The sequence below is a fragment of the Eurosta solidaginis genome, chromosome 2, assembly GCF_040869045.1.
Source record: "Eurosta solidaginis isolate ZX-2024a chromosome 2, ASM4086904v1, whole genome shotgun sequence".
Taxonomy (NCBI): Eukaryota; Metazoa; Arthropoda; class Insecta; order Diptera; family Tephritidae; genus Eurosta; species Eurosta solidaginis.
Genome location: NC_090320.1, coordinates 245,572,816 through 245,587,580, shown reverse-complemented (window position 1 = coordinate 245,587,580; position 14,765 = coordinate 245,572,816). Strand labels below are relative to the sequence as shown.

General features: G+C 36.4%; 1 protein-coding gene across 5 annotated transcripts in view; it reads left to right on the top strand.

Moving 5' to 3' along the window:
- The window catches only part of Pgant2 (polypeptide N-acetylgalactosaminyltransferase 2), a 340,430-nt gene that overhangs the window by 34,198 nt on the left and 291,467 nt on the right, over positions 1–14,765 (top strand). For all 5 annotated transcript variants that reach the window (XM_067767507.1, XM_067767503.1, XM_067767506.1 and 2 more), the window contains one exon: positions 12,702–13,255. In XM_067767507.1, the coding sequence (XP_067623608.1) occupies positions 13,169–13,255 (87 nt within the window). In that variant the 5' untranslated portion in view covers positions 12,702–13,168. The remainder of the gene's footprint in view (positions 1–12,701; positions 13,256–14,765) is intronic.

Sequence of the window (14,765 nt, the reverse complement as noted above, 5' to 3'; positions counted from 1 at the left end):
ACACAGAACTTTGACTCCGGCCATAACCAATGGAAAAAATCAGAGGGACGACATAAGTTCAATGGAAATAACGTTAGCTGCGTTTATGACCGCAAATTGCCACAACGTCAGTTGAAGCTATGACCACATGAAGTGATCACAACGTCAAATTCCAAATGGTTTCTGCAAAATGGTCATAAGGTAAACTTTTTTTCTAAAGTGGCAATAACGTCAATCATTTAGTTTAGCACCTTGAAGTATTAATAAATTGACAAGTGTTGCGTTGTTCAAAGGAAATAGAATTTTTCTTTTCTTTTTAATTTTGGGATACGGCGCTCCTTTTCTATGTTGTTGTTGTTGTAGCGATAAAAACACTCCCCGAAGGTCTTGGGAAGTGTTATAGATGTTGATCGTCCTTCGCCGGATGCAGGTCCGGGACGTTCCGGTACCAAGTCCGACCATCTCGGGAACGATTTGTTATGACCACATGCGACCTTCTAGACCATACCGCCCTCCCACCCCTCGATCCATGAGGAGTTTGGGGTCACCAGAGCCTCGATTTTTAATGAAAGAGGATTCGCCGCGTTAATGTGAGATTGACAATTGGGTCGAGAAAGCTGTATATACCCCTTCAAAGGGTTGCACTACACAACCATTTGAATCTATTTGGTATTTTAGTCGCCTCTTATGATAGGCATACCTACCGCGGTTATATTCTAACCCCCTAACCCGCCTGGGGGGTCCTTTTCCTATATTTTGGTCTAATTCCACTGAAAAATTGGATATAAATCTGAAACAATAAGGCTCTCTGTACAACGAGAAGAATTATTCAACTAAAAGTTTAGAGAAAATTTGTAGTAAAAAATTCATAGGTTTTTAATTCAGAACTTTAGAGAAAGTTTGGAATTAAAAATTTATCGATTTTTAATTAAAGCTTTAAGTAATTTTCGTCTGTGGACCTTCTTTTTCTGTAGTCCGGGCTCATTTTAGGGAAAATTTGTTGTTGTTCTTATACCAGTGCTTCACCTCATCCAATAGGCGCGACCATAATCACTATCTTCTAACGAGAGTTAACAGGGGTGCACCATAGTGAGAGGGGTGCTAGAGGCGTTGCTACCATATTGCAATTGAAGAGATGGTTGGTGTCATGTGGAAAAATTGCAAGTAGGACAGACATTATGTATGTCGTGGAGGATTCTGGATAGGAACATGTTACAGTACCCAGACCGAAGTTTAGCTAAAGTGACGCGCGTTCTCCTCGTTCCTCTTCTGAGAGTTCTGGGTATTTTCATTTTTTAGCTGGGTTCGCCGGGCAATTCCTTGCATAAAAGTCCGATTCCTGTTTGTGGATATCACTGCCCACCTGTTTGTGTTTTTTTGCTTCACGACTGTGTTCTTGGGTGGTGTATTTCCTCATAATGCCTACGGAGATGACCACTTAAGCCCCTGGGCGGTTTGGCCTCTTTTACAGATGTCTGCTGGGATGACCTGAATTCTGGGTATTCAAGAGGAACTGCTTATTCAGCATTTTATTGCTCTCCCTAATGGGGAGTACTCTCGCCTCATTGTGTAGGTGGTGTTCTGGGGACATATGAAAACAGCGGGCAGCGGTTCTGACAGCGGTGTTTTGGCAGGCCTGTATTTCTTTAAAATATGAATTAGCAAAGCGTAGAAATTAATTGAAATATGAACCGGTTAGGATTCATTTGAAATAAGGAAAACATAACATGCTAATCAACTAAACGACTGACCGATACCGCAGAAGTATTTTTGCTTTTGTGATGATCCTTAATTGCTGTAGATATATGGCTATGGTTTTTTTATTCTAAATATATACGAAGTCAAACGGATATTTCGGAAATAACCATAAAGTCAAATGGAGAAAGATCTAAAAGTCAATTGACCTGATGACCATTTGAAAAGGCCATTAGGCCAATTGATTTGCTGACCTTTTGTAGTAGTCGTAACTTCAATTGACCTTTTGGCCGTTGACCTTCTCTCACTTCACCGAAAAAATCACTTTCGAAGGACAGGGGAAAGATATTTCGTAGCAGATTTTCCTGAAAACCATACAGAAATAATTACGGGATATGCTCCAAATTATCGCGAAAACAAACTTCTCCGGAGATAGTACGGAGGAATTTCACAAAACAATGGTAAAACTGACCGGAAAAATAATATTGACTCTGAAAACAATCTTGAAAACAATAACGAAATGGTCTTCAAATATGTACATATATAGTTCGGATATGATAACGAAAACAATCTCTAAATTATATCGAAATAGTACCAAAAACCAAGCTGAAAAAATTTGAACGTAGTCCCAAATAAGTACAGAAGTGGTCACGAATTTCTTCAAAGGATCCCGTAAACATAATAAAATTTATCCAAAATTAGTCATCAAATATTTCCAATATGATTTCGAACAAATATCGAAATTATACTAAGACTGGCGGCATAATGCTCGCTATAAACGACAAGCAAGTTTATATATTTTCGTATATATTTTAACAATTTTCCAAAAGAAATCTTTTCCATAGCTTTTTATCTCTATATTATAGCAACGCTTGTCGCTTCCACTCTGTCCTCAACCTTAAACGTTTGCTTTTTTCAAAAGAGCATCCGAATTAATCCCGAAAACAAAGTACAAATTATCCAGAGATGTGTAAGCATATTATAACGAAAACCATCATGAAAAAATCTCGAAACAACTCCGAAAACCATAATGCAAAAATCGAAACTTAGTACCAAAATAGTAGAAAAGTGATCCCGAAACTCTTAAACTAATACCGAAAAAACAAAATGTATCTACGATTGGTCACCATATATTCCCAATATGATCCTGAACAAATTCAAAAGAGCTTACATCCTATTTATGGATATAGTAAATCTTTCTAGACTATTAGCGTGCCAAAATCCATCCAAATCTGTTAAGCGGGTTTGACATGATTCAGTCACAAAAACGAATACCTGGATGCCCAAATATCCAAAGATCCAGTTTTACATTGTTTTAGTTTATCAATGAATTCTATAAATCTGAGGGACCAATATCTTTTTTTATGAATACAGTCTAATACTTACATACCTGATTGTGAAATAAAAATTGCACGCGTGCATAAAATAACTTATTTCATAATCTCGGTTGACTTTATTCAACAAAAAAATTCATGAAATTAAAACATTATAATATGCGCAATATTTTATGATTAAAATTTTACCTGTCACATCGCAGAATAGGTTGCATGATACTCCTTTTTTTGGGGTTGTGTTAGTTAAAATTCGTGATTTTTTATTCGCAGATACCTTAAATTTCCTTTTTGATGTTAATACAATATTTATCGTTATGCCAGATACATTTTTTGCAAAAGCTAAATATTTGTAATCATAGAAAATATTTTAGCAAAAGATATATGCGAACATACATATATATGTACATATATATGTGAATGTATTCATATCCACATATAAACATTCATTCATTTAAGGGGTTAGAAAAAAAAAATTTATAAATACTTAGCTCGATTCACCTCCAAGGAGATTTAGGCCCAGCTTCCCTTTTAGTTTCACTACTTTCCTAGACTAAAATCTATTGGGCTACACAACTTCATACTCAAAAAAAAATTGCACATAAGTATTTCGAAATGTAAAAGTTACTCGATTTTGGGGTCTGGTTTACATAGTTTCAATTAAAAAGTTCATTAAAATATTTTCTTAGATTATCGAAAATAAAAATACTAAAATATAATTGACGATGTTTGATCAAAATTTCCACTGCTACTTTCATGTACGCCGTGTATAAATTTTTTGTTTCCCAACATAAGTAACTACCAGGGCGCATAGTCAGCAGGTTTTTCATACAAACTAGTGCTGCCAATCTCAGAAAATTCTTGATTATACCGCGCCTTCTATTATCGTACGAATCGCTGAACTGTCGAAAAAATGGTCCCAATGTACAACACTACTATGTTGATAATACTATACAATTAAACTACTCTCGTACTTCACTTACAACGTTTTAAAGGCCGCGGCACAATGACATTAAGCTTGTGTTGAACTCATCTATATGAAAAACTCCGTATGTGTCGGGGCTTTAAGATCAACTGATTGAATATTCCTTGGCTTGCGCTGCTTTTATACTCTCAGTATCCTCGTTCGCCTATTTCTACAAGGATCCAGACTTTTCGGGAACAGCCTTTTCGAATATTTTTTTATTTATTCCTTATTTCTGTAAATCATATTCACTGTTGTCTTCTAGGTATATGCGTACATACGTGCGAGTAATAACTTCTGCGCTATAAGCTCTATTTTACATGTATATGTAATGAAGTCTGATCTCCTATGCGCTCTCACTGTTCCTTTCTATATATATGTGTGTATATGGCTGAGTAATATGCACTGTTTAATGCTGTGTACATGTTTGTGTGGACGTTTTCCTCTTTCAGCGGCTTAGTGACGTATCGAAACTGTGGCCGTATTACGTGTTACGATCCGCGATCGGTACTTATTTTTTAATCTCAATAGCTTTAAATGGTGCATCGGATTAATGGCATATGCATACAAGCGACAAATTGTACTCGTTAGATCTACAAAATATTATTTTCAGTCACTTATTGTCACTTGTAATATTTAATACGGGCCCTGCTAATATTTGCCACAATAGACTAAATATTCATCCTATTGTACGTTTATTAGCAATTTCGATACTTCACTACCCCCCTAGTAATAAATGCTGGAAAGCATAAACAAGCAACTATTCGCAAAGTCAAGACCCTGGGAGAAATATGCTAACAAAGCGAAATGAGAGTATAAAAGCATCGCAGTCGAAGCGATTATCAATCAGTTTGATTTTAAAACGTGAAGTACTACTACCATAGGAGTGTTTTAAATAAAGAGCATCTCTTTACTTTGAATACTTGAGATATTTTCACAATAGTTCAGTGATTCGAACGACAAAAAAAGTGAAAAATAATCAAGAATTTCCTAAGATTTGTTACAATATGCTCATTGAGACACAATATGAAAAGAGGCTCTAAATAATCAAAACCAAAACTCTAGCTTGCTGTTGTATAAAAAAGTCAATTAAATCTCTTTTTATTTTCAAAATTAATGCGACAAGTTTCTCATAAACATATCAGAAAATAAATAACTTGGCAAAATTCACAACTAACTTATTTCCTTTTTTTTATTACCAACTGTTTTAAGAAAACCAATTCTCCTGTAGGGAAAGTCTCTAGTTCAAAATTAGTGCGCTCCTAGTGCTTTCCAAACCACTACTAGTACGTCACCTATCTGTTTTACACGCTCTCAGCTGACGAATTTAACATGACGATGTCACGGGCGGCGGAAATTGTTCGCGTTGCATTAGCTTTTCTTCATACCCGATCTAGATACAAACTTCCACTTTAAAACCAATTCATTATTGGCACTGGTGTAGCGGATTATGTATACGGGTTGCAGTGTACAGCGTATACTGATGATACGCTTGTTCCAATTAATTAAATAAAGACCGAACAATATTTGTATTATTGAGCGGTAGAAATAATTGATCTTGTTCGCGGTATTGTGAACTGTATAAATGCGAATGACAAAGCGGAATGTATGATAATAATAAAATGTCAAATAGCAATTAGTGTTGCCATCTAGTTATGCTCGTAAGCAATAACCCTTTATTGAGTTCATACATAAATACTTAAGTATGAAATATACAATTTGAATTATGGAATTCGAAATGAAATATACACGTAAATGCGGATTAGGCGCGATAAGCCACTTTTTTGATAGTTTCGAACTAGTGTGTAAAAATTACAGTTAAGATTTGGGTTTTTTCTTGGTACTGTTTCGTTGGCTCCGAACCGCACCGAAATTCTAGATGCTGCTTCAAGTACGATATTATCCGCTTTTCGATAGTTCCAAACTGGTGGTAAAGTATGGTGTTAAAGATGTTAGCTTCAACTACGTGTATCGCTTTTAAATAAAAGAATACCATGTAACTTTATTACTATACTCCAATACTTTATTTTACTTGCACTAAGAGCATGTGTCCAATGTGGACGAAATAGGAGAGATATCCTGTATCCGCCCACCATGTGTACCGGTATTGTCAGTAATGTCAGCTTCAATTGGCAGTGAAACGAGTTTGGAGAGGGCTCGTTTTATCAATGACGATTTAGTACGTATTGTTGCCACGCAGACATTTCCATCATTTCCAGTATGCACGTTTTCAAATTCGGCCTAAGAGCCATTATGTAGGTGGTGCGCGTTCGTCGCGAGTCAATACAAGATCCCCAATTTTTAAATTTGATCTAGTTTTCTGCCATTTGGTGCGGACCTGGAGGTCATGTAGATACTCCGCGCTCCACCGCTTCCAAAAATTTTGCTGCATCTGCGTTGCAGATATCGGTATAGAGTTTAGAACGGCTTCGATTTGCTTTAGGACGGTGTAAAACTCTTCAAATGTTAGCATTGTGTCACCTATAACCCGATGAAGATGGTGTTTCATGTTTTTTATACCCGCTTCCCAAATGCCACCAAAGTTTGGGGATCCTGGGGATATAAAATGCCATGATACATTGATCAGAGTCACCGAATGAATCCCTTCTTCCAGCTGAGAACGAAAGGCTACAAAATCTTCCTTGAGGACTGTGTTAGCACCGACAAATGTTGTTGCGCAGTCACTATAGATATCGGAGCTATATCCGCGTTGAGAGAAAAACCGTCGGAGCGCCGCTAAGAATGCATCTGTAGATATATCACTAACTAATCCCAGGTGTATAGCACGCGTGCTTAGGCATACGAAAAGCACCAGGTACCTTTTGGAGCTGCGGCTGCCGCGTCCCTTAGTGGCTCGTATTTTAAAAGGTCCTCCATAGTCAAGTCCACAGTGCTGGAAAGGATGTGCCGGGTTACACCGACTTGAGGACAAGTTCCCCATTATCTGGTTGAGGCTCTGCGGTCTCTGGCGAATACATTTAACGCATCGATGTATGAACCTCTTTATAGATGATCGCGCATCGATTATCCAATATCTTCTTCGTATAGCATTCATAGTTGCTTGGGTGCCCACATGGAATGTAGCTTCGTGCGCTTGTGCAATAAGTAAATTGCTAAGTTGGCTATCTTTAGGCAAGATGATGGGAAAGCGTTCAAAGTTAGGCAAATTAACATTTTTCAGTCTACCATTTAAGCGTAGGAGACCATCATCATCTAGCATTGGATTGAGCTTTAACAGTTTGCTTTTCGCATTGATTCCTTGACCCAGCTGAAGACTGGATATTTCATTAGTAAAATAGTCTGACTACGTCGCCGTGAACGGTTGTGTTTTTTCCGTGCTCTGAGTTTTTCTTCTATTTTTAATTTAATTTTTGAGTTTTTAACTTTTTTATTTAATGCCGCTTAACAATCAATAATTGTTAGAGACAATGACTCTTGTTTGCCTTTTTTTCTGTGCATATCATATTTTAACATTTGATTTAATATGCCTTGTTTCTGTGGCCACAGAGTTGAGCGCGCTCAAACTTCAGTGCAGTGTGAAAATTGCAGAGAAATTTATCACATGAATTGTGTTGTTGGTAACATGCCTGCCGAGTTCAATCATCTTAATAATGCTGATAATATATACATCTGTGGTTTGTGTGCTCCCGCTCAGCAAGACGAGTCGTCGTTACAACAACAACAAGCCACACAAGTGCAAATGCCAATTCCGCGCTCTGATATTGTTAATAATTTTGCTGAGTTAAAAATTGTCAATACTCAACTTCTTTCTGCTGTGACTGCTTTGCGTGAAGATAATGAGTGCTTACGTCATAAAACCGATTCTCTTCAAGCTGAAGTTAGTGACTTGCACTGTAAGCTCAACGAAAATAATTCTTTATTATCTCAATTGCTCACGCAATTTGAAAGTTTTTGTAGTGTAAACAAAAAAACTTTGCTACGTCAATGCAGCCAGCTTCTGCGTGCGCCCCAACGGTTGCTACTGGCTCTGTCGACGTCGCTTCTATTGCCGACGTATTATCAGCTGGTATTTGTACTGCTGCTCAACCATCGTTGTTGTTGTTGCCTAATGATGCTGCTGTTGTTAACAATGTTTCAACTGTGACGCCAATTTCTAACGCCGTTGCTTTGCAATCTTCTTCGCCTACTTCGTCTCCTGCAGTTGTTGGTAATCAAAACGAATGGAAGACAGTGCAAAATAAAAAAAATTCAAACGAAGAAATAAAACTCAACATAACAAAGAAAGCGCTTCTAACAATGATAATGCTGATGCAGGTACCACAAGTACTAGTTTATTGCCGGATAGTGCTGAAAGCAACAATAATGCTGGCATTGCTAATGTTAACATTAGACCCAGTCCTAGTAATGATAATTCTGATGCAGGTACCACAGGTACTAGTTCAATTCCGAATAATGCTGTAAGCAACAATAACGCTGCCAATGCTAATGATAACATTAGACCCTCCCCCAATTATGGTAATAAAATTAATTCGCGCTTGTTAGCGCCACCTTTAGTTGTTGGGTCGGGCATTAATAGTGACTTAAGTGCTGTTTCTAAAAGGAAGTGGTTGCATATTTCGCCTTTCTCTGCCTCGGTCACATCCGATAAAATAAAACTTCATATTTCTCAACATACTGGCATTGATGTTAACTCCATTGTTTGTTTTCCGTTGGTGAAGATTGGCGTGGATTCCAATTCTCCGCGTTATATTAATTTTAAATTGGGTGTTGAGGAAAGTGTACTACCTAAGCTTTTGGTGCCTGACTTATGGCCTTCAAACATTGCCGTGCGTCCTTTTAATTTTCGTTCAAAAAACGACAAGGTCCAACCGATGTCCAATGGCAATCGGTTGGGTCAGATGGTACAAGGAACCGTTTAAACATTTCTATACAAACCTCGACGCGGGATGTAGCTAATATTCATTCTTACAAGGATCTTAAAATTTATTTTCAAAACGTATCTGGCCTAAGAACCAAGTCTGACTCACTATATACGATGAGTTCAAACTTGGATTTAGACATCTTTGTTATTGTCGAGACCTGGCTAAATGACACTTTTATGGATGGTGAATTTTTCGATGAAAATTTATTCTGCGTTTTTCGAAAAGATCGCGATGCATTAAAAACTGGTCTGTCTAGAGGAGGAGGCGTTTTAATTGCGATTCGGCGAAAATATCGAGCAACTCTGGTGCCATTGCCGAATGCTGATTCTCTTTTAGATATGCTTTGCGTTTCTGTACATGGAGTTTCTAAACTTTTAATTTGTTTTTCTTATGTACCGCCTACTAGTAGCGATTTACTTTATAAAGAGCATGTTGATAATATTTTAGCCTTAGTATCTAGTCATGAAAATGTTTGCGTTTTTGGCGACTTCAACCTCAGTAATCTAGAATGGTCTGCTTTTGATAATAGTCGGGGGCTTCTTCCTATGTCTTCAATTGCGTTTGCTGAAACCTATTTGATTGACGGCTTCTCAAGATGTGACCTTAGTTAGATTAACAGTTTTAATAACAGTCTTAATAGAATATCAGATCTCATATTTTTAAGTGATAATATGAATTTTTGCCTCCAGGAATGTCTAGACCCTTTGTCCACTCCTGGTCCCCATCATGTACCGCTTGTTCTTCATTTGGAATTTTATGAGTTTAATTCTTACGTAGAAGATTCACTTTCCAAGTTTTGTTTTAAAAATTACGATGTTGATGCTGTTAATGCGGCAATTGAGTCTATTGATTCGGATTCGCTATTTTCTGAGGTTGAAGTATGCATGGAAAATCTCCTTTATCACGCCAGTTTTTAAATCTGGCAATAAAAACGATATTTCCAATTATCGCCCTATTTCTAAAATTTCCACTGTCTCAAAACTTTTTGAATGCATAGTGAAAAATAAAATTCTTTTCTCCATTCATCGTCTCATCTCTGTTGATCAGCATGGATTCATGTCTGGGAGATCAACCACTTCTAGTTTAGCAGTTTTCTCCGAATACTGCATTGAAGCCTTTAGTAACCGCGCCCAAGTTGACACAGTGTATACGGATTTTTCGAAAGCGTTTGATAAAGTTAACCAACGTATTTTGTTATCAAAGTTACAAAGTTTTGGTTTTCATTCAAATTTTTTAAATTGGATTAAATCGTATCTTTCTAATAGATCATGTGAAGTTGTAGTTGATGGGGTGTCCTCGTATACTTTTATTGCCTCCTCTGGGGTTCCTCAGGGAAGTATATTGGGTCCGATTCTTTTTGTGATGTTCATCAATGATATTACTACTTGTTTTAAATATTCTAAATTTCTCTTATATGCTGATGACATGAAGATTTTTAGCAAAATAACGTGTTCCTCTGACTCGACGAAACTTCAGAGTGATCTTGACAATGTTGTAGCTTCGTGTCAGAAAAATATGCTTCCCTTAAATATTAAAAAGTGCTCCCATGTCTCCTATTCCAAGTCCCGTACTCTTATCCCTACTTCATATTTTATTGGTGGCTCACAACTAGACATTGTTTCTAAAATCACTGATCTTGGGGTGGTCTTTGATTCCAAATTTACTTTTCATAGCCATCTTAAATATACCATAGCTAAGTCGTACTCTATGCTGGCTTTTGTCAGACGTTTCAGTTCAGATTTCTCCGATCCGTATACTTTAAAGACACTCTTTACTTCACTGGTACGCTCGAAACTAGAATATGCTGCTTTTATTTGGCGTCCGTATTATTCTTGTCATATTAGTCGATTGGAGAGAGTTCAGAAAATCTTTATTAAGTATGCTTTGCGACCCCTTCATTTTGAACTTCCGGTTCCCGCTTATGAGTCTAGATGTTTGCTTATCGGTCTTAAGACACTAAATTGTAGGAGAACCTTCTTATCTCTAACTTTCATTTTTAATTTGATATCTGGGGTGGTGGACTGCCCCTTTTTACTTGAACGTATTTTCTTTGTTATTCCTAATATTTGTTTAAGGAATCATGCCACATTTTATGTGGGGCTGGCGAGGACTAATTATGCTGCCAATGCTCCTGTTGTCAGAGCTCTTAAAGAGTTTAATTTGCTTCCGAATTCTTCAGTTTTGGATTTCTCCTTTTGTGAAAATAGGTTTAAAATGCTACTTAATGACCAGTTAAGTTAGTTGGTATTTGCCTACATTTGTAATTAGTCTGTAAGAAATGTAACAATTTCAAGATTAAATAAATAAATAAATAAATAAATAAATAAAAATAAATAAAATGTTTATTCTGAATATACCTTATCCAAAATCTCAAGGCCGTAGCTCGCTCTGTCGCAGTACAATATTTTGTGTTTTCATGAGACCTCTTCAGGGCGGCATGTATAAAACGCTGACACCAAGCAGTGACAGCTACAAGTTTTTGAATACTCGAGTACTTCTTAAAGATCCAATCGTCGGACTGATGGACCGCCAGCAAAGATGTGATGCAAGCATCGTCGTCACCAGTCACTTTGGAGGTTGCTGACTCAACAACTATATTCGTAGGCCAATATCTTTCGTCTTTCTGCAGCCATGTGGGGCCCGCCCACCATGTGGCAAGGCTTTCCAATTGCAAAGGGAAAACGCCGCGGGAGGCAACGTCGGCAGGATTGCAGTTCGTGGGCACATAACGCCACTTGTCGATGTCAGTTAGCTCTTGAATCTTTGTTATCCTATTAGCAATGTATTGTTTATGCTGTCCGGGGTTGGAAAGGATCCAACTAAGTGCTGTTTTTGAATCACACCAACACCATGTATTTTTAGATTTAAGCGGTAATGTTGACATGATTTTTGTGAGTAAGATACTTGCTAGCACTGCTCCGTTCAACTCCAAACATGGTATGGTTTGTTTTTTTTAATGGCGCTACCTTTTTTTTAGCCATAAGAATTGACACTTTTATTTCACTACTAATTTGCCTTACCCGCAGATACGCGACCGCTGCGAAAGCTGCTGTTGATGCGTCGCAAAATACGTGAAGCTGCACCTCTTCTGAAGTTTCCATTGTGAAGAGCCATCTAGGAACTTTAACATTTTTTATCAGCGGCATTTCGTCGCGGAATTTTATCCACTGACTTTGGTGAGGTTCGGGTATTGGAGCATCCCAGATACATCCTGTACGCCAAAGATCTTGGCACATACGCTTCCCTGTAATAATTACCGGCGCCAGCAAGCAAGCAGGATCATAGATCCTTGCGACGTAGGAAAGCTGCTGTCGTTTAGTGATTGCTGAGGAAACTGTGCTTACATTTACTTTGTAGCCAATAAAGTCTTCATGGCATGACCAAAATACTCCCAGTGCCATAGTGTCTTTGTCTAAGCTCAGATCGCATATTTTGTATTTTTTGAAGAAATTCGTCAGAATTTGAATTCCATTTACGCAGTGTTAACCCGCCGCGCTGCAGTAAAGACTGTAGTTGTTGTTTTAGTGGCCTTCCGGATAGAGTCAGCTCCGCATAAACAGTCATCCACGTAGATTTGGAGCAGTCCTATACTACCAAAGGAGTATTCCTTACATTATTTATAGAGTACTCGCGTTTTTTGAAGGGATGTATCGAAAAATTAAACAGTACTCAGGAAGTAGTACAAGAGTTGAATTTTTGTAGTCACAAATTTTTGCCTTCTAGGTCTGTAAAAAGGTATCATAAATCGCTCAAATTTTCAAAACAATCTGTTTTCAATCTCATTGTATATACCGTAAAGTAATTTATGTTCAAATATTCACTTTTATATCTTTCTCTTTTTCCTTTTAGCATTGTGCAGTGCAACTACAAACCAACTGGATGAAGAAAATTCAAAAATTGTTGGTATTGGTGCTAACCTAAATCGGCACCAAAGTTACACCAATACTATTTAACATCAACAATAATTTACGTAAACAACTGCAGCAGCAATCCTAGAAGCCCCAGTATCAAAAACACCATTAATTACAACATTGATTATTGTTGTGGTGGCGATTTTGGTGACAACAATAGAAAAAACCAAAATAAAGGTTTAGTTAGATATCACAAGCAAAGTTACAAAAAAACAAACGCATATACATATAGTTAAGAACTATAGCTACAACTACAATAGATATAGCAAAAACCATAAGCTTTGCATTGGAATTGGTTACAATACAAGTTGTCACTAAGATTGAGATAACAACAAGACAAACAAAATTCCAAAACACCAAACCGATTGAGCAGCAAGAAGAAAATCCAACAAAAACCACACTAAAATGCGCCGCAATGTAAAATTTATTGTTTTTGTAAGCATCATCTGGATATTCGTTATGGTCTACTACTTTCAGTCCAGCACGGAAAAGGTGAGTGTAACTGTGAATAAAATAACAAAAAAACAACAGAGGCAAAAACACACGTAAAACTTGTGTTATCAAGTTTGCAAGTTGTGTATGTTTGTATATATTTAAATGCATTTACTCCGCATTTTTACTTCCTCTCTACACTCTTTCCTTCCTTCCTTCCCCCTTGCTCTTAATTATACACCTTCATTCCAACATAAATGTGAGCTCATTCATCATTAGCCAAACCCCATTCATTCCTGTCACTTCATCCATAATGCTCTCGTAAACACAGCAAGAATATGCCAATCCGCAATGAATTTGCCACAAGCTGACATTTCAGTGTTGCCAACACTGTTTTAATTAGAATTCATGCTGGACATTGCACTCACCATGCGCGCCACTCAGCTCTTCACGGTTGGTAACAACAATTCCAAAAATGATAAAAGCAACGTTTTTTCTTTATATTTTGTTTTCTATTTTTTTACCTCCGACTTATGTATTTTATTCTATGGTTTTGCAAATGGGACTAATCATTACATTGACGTTCACATGACTTTGTGTTTGTGATATTATGGGAGTGCTCAAGAATAGACTGTTGGATACATGTTAGGGTGTCCATTATTGCTATTCTAATTATTATTTTTTGATGTATAAACATCTTTGCTATTGAGGAGACCTTAAAGTGAGTAAGTTGTAATTGCAAGCGTAATCGTAGTCTTTGTAAGTGGTAGGCCATATGAGGGATATTTGTAAATGCAGGCGTAGTGTTTAATATTATTGGTATATGTACTTTATCGAGTACTAGAGAATAGGGGTAGTGTGTAGTACTGGTATTGGTATGCTGTATAAAGTAAAAAAAGAATGGGAACGTAAGTGTAGTCAATACACTGCAGCATAATATGTGAACAAGGTACAAAGCACAACAACCGGCGCAAATTGTCGGCAGTGCAGATAATATTGTCGTTGTAGCAGTGACAAAAAAATGAATCTGCTCCAAGCATTATGTTAGACGCCGTAGGCACAATAAAGGATGGCTAGCAATAAGGCAGAATAGGTTTCGGTGATGATAAAATAAAATAAAATAAAATAAGAAAAAAATAAAACAAAATAATGGGAAATAAAATAAAACAAAAGAAAATAAAATAAGATGAAATAAAATAAAATGAAATAAAATTAAATAAACTGAAGTAAAATAAAATTAAAATAAAATAAAATAAAATAAAATAGAACAAAAATAAAATACAACAAAACAAGATAAAATAAAATAAGATGAAATAAAATCAAATAAAATAAAATTAAGCGAAATAAAGTAGAACAAAAAATTAAATAAAAGAAAATAAAATAAAATAAAATAAAACAAAATAAAAGGAAATAAAATAAAACAAAAGAAAATGAAATAAAATAAAATAAAATAAAACAAAATAAAAGGAAATAAAATAAAATAAAACAAAAGAAAATAAAATAAACTAAAATAAAATAAAATCAAATAAAACAAAATAAAAGGAAATAAAATAAAAAAAGAAAATAAAAT